General features: G+C 55.4%; 1 protein-coding gene across 2 annotated transcripts in view; it reads right to left on the reverse strand.

Annotated features, from left to right (window-relative positions):
- The window catches only part of TMEM255A (transmembrane protein 255A), a 49,896-nt gene extending 44,107 nt beyond the window's left edge, over positions 1-5,789 (reverse strand). The window contains exon 1 of one of the 2 annotated variants that reach the window (XM_032331314.1): positions 5,517-5,789. In XM_032331314.1, the coding sequence (XP_032187205.1) occupies positions 5,517-5,574 (58 nt within the window). In that variant the 5' untranslated portion in view covers positions 5,575-5,789. The remainder of the gene's footprint in view (positions 1-5,516) is intronic. The other variant, XM_032331315.1, reaches the window with a different exon arrangement.
- Positions 5,790-6,000: the final 211 nt, after the last annotated feature.

A 6,000-nucleotide genomic window follows, 5' to 3' on the forward strand; every position in this document is an offset into this window, starting at 1 on the left:
CTCGTCATTCTGAAAGGCCTCACTGCAGCCTCAAGGCAGCAGCCGCCTTTGAAGCCGCCCAGACTGCACCATTGGGAGGGAGGGGAGAGGGGAAGAAGAAAGGGGGAGGGAGGCGAGACAGCGAGCGAGACCCAGGCCAGGTGGGGGAGGGAAGGGCTGTGGCCCGGCCCGCACAGCCCACAGCCGCTCTGCCCTCCTGGTGTGGACGCAGAGTGCCAGGAGTGCCAACCCTGGGTTCGAGCCACCATCCATCTTGTCTTCCCCAGTGCGGGGCCCCGCCGAGGGCTCCAAGGGAGGTGGGAGGGGCTGGCGGTCTCCTCTGACGTCAGCCTGGAAAGTGAGGGACATGACTCATCAGGGTCATTTCTAATGCGATCCCGTTCTGAGACTATTTCACATTGAAATGTAGACGTAGCCGGAGCCGTTATAGGTACCCACAGACTATAAAGAGCCAGACCTCGACCTGGGAGCAGAGGTGGGGAGAGATGGGAGATGAGGCTCCCCTCCAGTGGGGCCTGAGTCCAGCCTCCATAAAGGACCACTAGTGACACCTGTGACATCAGGGCCCTTGGTGAAAGATGGCTGTTTGGGATGCAAATGGCAAGCTGACTGGTCGAAACGCTGGGAGCAGGGCTGGGAGAGGCGGTCTGGAGGGGTGGGGCAGGGGAAGGGGGGCCCAAGATTTATTTCCTGTTCACCTGAAGCTTAGTTATCCTTTGTCGGCATCTGCGGGGAGGGGGGCGGGCTAAATGAATGTCTAAACCAGGGGCCCCGAGTCTGTTTGATGATGGGTGCTTCTCGGTGAATCTGCGAGTTGGTTTCGCAGAGGGGCTCTAACCTAAACCTATCAACATCGCCTCCGCATTCCACCTGCCTTCTCCTCTGTCTCTCACCCCATCTTAGTGCTCCCCTGCCTCGAACGAACAAAAGACAGTGAGGGAACATCTGGAGACAACAAGGGTATCTCTGTGACACCAAAAGTGTCTCAACACCTCACACGGAAAACACACAACTTTAGAGACTAAAGGGCGGGCGGGGGAGCGTGTGTATGGTCTTTCTAATATTTTTCAGTATCACTCACCTGCTCTTTCCCTGCCAAGTGGCTTTAAATCCTATTCACAGCTCTTAGGTCTCCTTTGCAAATATCACTCTAGCTCTTAAAAGCACAGGAGCCAGGTCAGAAAAGTGACTCAGCAAACCACATGGTGTCATTTGAAAATCTATTTTTTCCCCCCTGCTTTAGAACCTGAATTGAAAATCCAGTCAGTTGAGAAACTCGGGCAAAGATCCTACAGATTGACAGGGGCCTTGCCTCCGGATAGGATTTGCTTTGAAAATTCCAAAGAAAACTCTCTCATCACTAGGTTGAACAGCTTTTCCCTGTCTCCTTCGCACCCTCCCCCAAGTCACTAGAAGGAGTATAATTGTGTAAGATAAAATTATTTCTAGTGGCACGTGGGGAGCTGACCATCATAAGGAATCCTGGAGAGGGGGCCAAATGCTTTTAAAAAGTGAAGAATCACCTCTCCATTTACCTTTAGTGTCAATTCGACTTAAAAGTCACATCTACTTAGAATAAGACACACCTGTTCTCTGAACGTGTGGCTCAGGCTTCTAGAAGGTAGCTCGTTGTGTCTGTTTAGGACATTTTCCTGGTGGTTGTTTCATTTTAGAAGGGAGCCCTATTATTAGGGCACAATGTGGGACCTGCCTTAGATGTTCCCGTGAACACAGGAACATCTGATTCTGATTTTGTCTAGTCAACCCACCAAAAACCTCTAGCCGATACCGTAAGGTGCTTAAACAAAGCTGGAGGTACTTGAAAAGGGTGCCTATCGCAGTGTTTGATACCTAGCGAGCAGTCAATACTTGTTGACTAAACAAGAGGCAACATATCAGAATTGTTTCCCTTCTAATCAAAAAGACGGTGGGGGTTGTATGAATAAATATAAGCTGTGTTCGTAGAGATGATTTTTTAAAATAGGGCACACCTGACGGGGTCCCCAGAACTAAAAGGCTTCTGGTCACCTGGTACCACACACCCCCAGTGTCTCTCAACTGGCCTGCCTACTTGGCGCCCAGGACATTTCTGTTTAAAGGACAACAGCCACCCCTGCAACCAACAGCAGTGGGAGAGTCTGAAATCCCGTCACTGGCATCGCCTGGCCCCCTCCGCCCCCAGCAGCCTCCCTGCAGAGCTACTGCAGCCCTCCCTCTCTGCAGTGCCCCACCCCCACCCCAGATTCCCCGTGACGCTCTAGAAGCACCCAATTATTTGCTGTCTCCACCCTTCCAGATACAGCCTGGTCCCCCCCTTGGTCAGAGTCCCCACCCGCACTGCAGTCTTTGAATGTGAGTCCCTCCCTTCCTCTAAAACCTGCTCAAAACTCACCTCCTCCAAAAGTTTTTCTTCCCAAGCCTACTGTATTATAATCGCTCCTTATTTCATGTTCCAGAGTCCCTATATACTTTGCTCAGTACACATGTTAACTGTAACCGCTATGATCACCGTTGTAATTGTGGGTCTGGTACACAGCCCATATGATAAATCCAGCTCCAGGATGATGTAGCTGACAAGAAGGAAGGTGTGGGCTGCCAGAAGGTGGGATGACTGTCTCTGCTTACTCATGTTTTACCTTGTGCATGTTCTTGATTACCCCCTTGATTATAGGGTGTAATGGCTATCAGAGTGCAGCCAGGACAAGGGCCCAGTAGCCTGTCCTGTACACTATGTTGTTGATGACTGGCTAATTTGGGGGGCTCCTCTTTTGAACCAATTAGGCTTTGCTTACCTGAGTCAGCTTTGCCACACAAGGAGGGTCCTGGGAAGTCCCAGCCTCAAGCAGCTGGAAACAGGTGGCTGCCCACACAAGAGCCTCAAGACTCTGCCAATCTCCCAAACATTTCCTTAAAGGTGCTGATATCCCGCACCGCCCCCGCCCCTCCCCCCTCTTGCAGTTCTTTAACCAGAGGCGTCCAAGGCCGCTGGTGAATTGTTATTGGGAGGAAAAGAGGGCCCCGCTGTAGCAGAGGTGCCTCAGAGCCTGGGGGCGGTGTTGCAAAAAGGGAGGCGGGGGTTGCTGGGAGGGGGATGTAGGGGCGCTGTTCAAATGACCATCTTCATATTGCCAAGTGCCCCTCTGCTCCCAGCCTTGTACTAACTGCTCATCCCCAGGCAGCCAGCTAACGTAGTGTGCAGGCACCCTGGTGCAGTGTGTGTCTGTGTGTTTTAAATGTTATTGTTTGGGCTGCGGTTGTGTCTTGCCTATAGGGGGGAATCCCCTCAGAAATGCCGTCCCTTGGGGGCTGAAACCCTAACCCCCACCTCCACTTCTCCTCCCCCGCCATGCAAGGGAAGGTGGCGTTGCCAGAGCTAAGTGGGAGTCGCTCCTAAACAGCCTAGACGCTGATTCAGGCCTGGGTTGTGCGGGCTCCGAGCCAGGGAACTCCGGGGAGACTCCCCTGTCCAAACTGTGGAAACCCAGTGTTACCACTCGACTCAGGAATTTGCTAGTGCCCTCGGTCTGCGGACTTTACAAAGCGGGAGGCGTGGAGCAGCCTCGCGCGTCTGTAAGGGCTCTATGACCCTCCTCCCGCAGTATCGAGTCTGGGCTGGGCGAAGCCCACTCAGCTTCTTGTTGCGTAGACTTTTCGAGAAAACGCAAGACTAGCCCAGGGCCCCTAGGAACCCAAGAAAGAACTCTCTTCGTCTTGCTCCCCAACCCACAGAGCCGTGTGTCAAGCAGCCACATTTAAAGCCCTGGACCCCTAACCCGCCCGCTCCCCTACAGGCAGACGGCCCCGCGCGGGAGGTCCGCTTTGCAGGTGGTTGTGGCCCGCCGCGGGATTGCGCGCCGCGGGCGCTCGCACTCTCCCCACCTTCCCCGGCGCAACAGTCTGGCGTCGGGGAGCCAGGGGCTGCGCTGGCGCCACAGCTGGCCAAGGTGAGGAGTGCATTCCGTGTTCCTGTGTGCGCGCGCGTGCGTGTGTGTTTGTGTGAGTGAGTGTGTGTGTGTGTGTGTGTGTGTGCCTGCGCGCTTGTGTTAGACAGCTGGAGAGAATCTGGTACTGCTGGGTTCTGGATTCGGACCCAAGTCCTTGGCCTCATTTGGAGCACGTTGCAAATAACTAGACCTTAAAAATAATAATAATTTAAAAAAATTCTTATGCTGAATATGCAAAAGCGTTGAATATACGGATCTTCCCACCACCGGAGAGATGACACTTTCTGGGGGCCCTCCGGTGAACGAATTCTGTTGAGATCCAGTCTTACGCAGGCAATAGGGAGCTCACATAGGGGGTTCAACCCTCCTCCCGCCCCCTCCTCTTGAGATGTTCCCGCAAATTCATCGGAGACCTAAGCAGATTGGATAGCAGGAATTCTGGACGGAGGAAATTTGCAGAATGTTAAGTATGTTGGCAAGAGATAATCCGATTTGGTTAGAGTGTGTCCGAGGCGAATTTTAAGATTAGGTGGGATCATGGTTTGACAATCCCCTCCCGCTCTCCCGGGCTCCAAATTAATTTCTCCGCCCAGTGAAATCATAGGGTTTGGGAAGGTGCCTAACAGCTGAGGGGGACTGGGTTTGTGTTTTGTCTCTAACTACCAAAAAGCAGCTTCGAGGGGCAGCCAAGTTGATGCCTAGAGGTAGCTGTCCCCAGATGTGATGAGGAAAAGTGTTGAACCAAATCAGGCTAGTGGGTCCCCCCTCCCCCTCCATTCCACCCCGAGAGAGAAAGCGCGACTTCAGAAGATGCGCGGGCTCGCTCTGGCTCTTTCTTTCTCGCGCTCTCACTCGTCCCCCCCCCCTTTTTTTTCCACACTCACGCATTTTTATTCCATGCATTTGGAGCAGAATAGGAATCAAATTCAAGGAATGTTGATCCTGCTGCTGCAGATGGCAGGGCTGGGCTGTCTTGAGTGATTCCTTAGGAATTCCCCTCCCGCCAGCCCCCCTCCTTTCTTCTCCCCCCACCCCCTCCCATCCCCCAGGGTTGCGCAAACCCCCCCTTCAGCGAGGTGCAAGTCCGCCCCCCCCACCACCACTGCAGCTCTGAATTTCTGGGCACCTTCTACAGAACTGGGAGGGGGCAAGGACTCTGCTTCTTCTAATGTCGTTAGTCGTGAGCTCTTAGAAGTGACAGGGACTTTGCAAAGAGGGAGCGTCGGATGGAAAGCGAAGGCGCAGGTTGCAGGGGAAGTGTTTTGATTCCCAGACAGCTGGAATTTACCACTGGCTGCAAGTCTGTCGGCACACGCACACAAACACGCACACACCCGCACTCCGGGGCAGGGATACTCCGACGCAAGCTTGGCGCTCGCATCTCCGCGCGTCGCCCCCGCCCCCCGCCGGGCCGCTCCCCTGGGGCTCTGGTAGGCGACCCAGACGCTGGGGTGCGCGGACCCCTACCTAGCCCCGCTTCCCGGCTCCCGGGGCGGCCCGGCGCTCATAGTCCAGAAGGCAGTGCACTCACCCCTAGCTGCCGCCGCCCCTAGGAAGGGCGGCTGGACTTACCCATGGAATCGGGCAGGGACATGTCGCTGGACCGCTGCTGAGTCAGGGACTGATGCATGGTGAAAGCTGCCCTGTGGCCCCGGCCCCCGAAGCTGCTTCACGCGCCCCCGGCTCAGGGCGCCCCGCAGAGCATCCTACTCCGCGGCTGCCGCTCCCCGTCCCTCCGAGAGCTGAGAGAGACTGCCTCTGGTTGCGAGCTGCAGCCCAAGTGCCGCCTCCCCCTCCCTTCCCCTCTTCTCCCTCCCTCCTCTTCTGCCTCCCTCTGCTCCGGGAGGCAGCAGCATTGGCGGTCCGAGCAGCGGCGTGCGCTTGCGCAAGACCCCCCCTCCCTCCCCCCCTCGGCCCCCCCATCCTAGTTATCCACCTCCCAGCCTCCCAAGCCAGACAGGGAGCCGTTTTAGCCCCTTGGGGCTCAGGGCTGCGCAGAGAGAGAGAGGGAGGCTACAGCCTGGGGCCAATCGGCCTTCTCTGTAGTTTGGAGAGA

This window comes from Mustela erminea, chromosome X (assembly GCF_009829155.1).
Source record: "Mustela erminea isolate mMusErm1 chromosome X, mMusErm1.Pri, whole genome shotgun sequence".
Classification (NCBI taxonomy): Eukaryota; Metazoa; Chordata; class Mammalia; order Carnivora; family Mustelidae; genus Mustela; species Mustela erminea.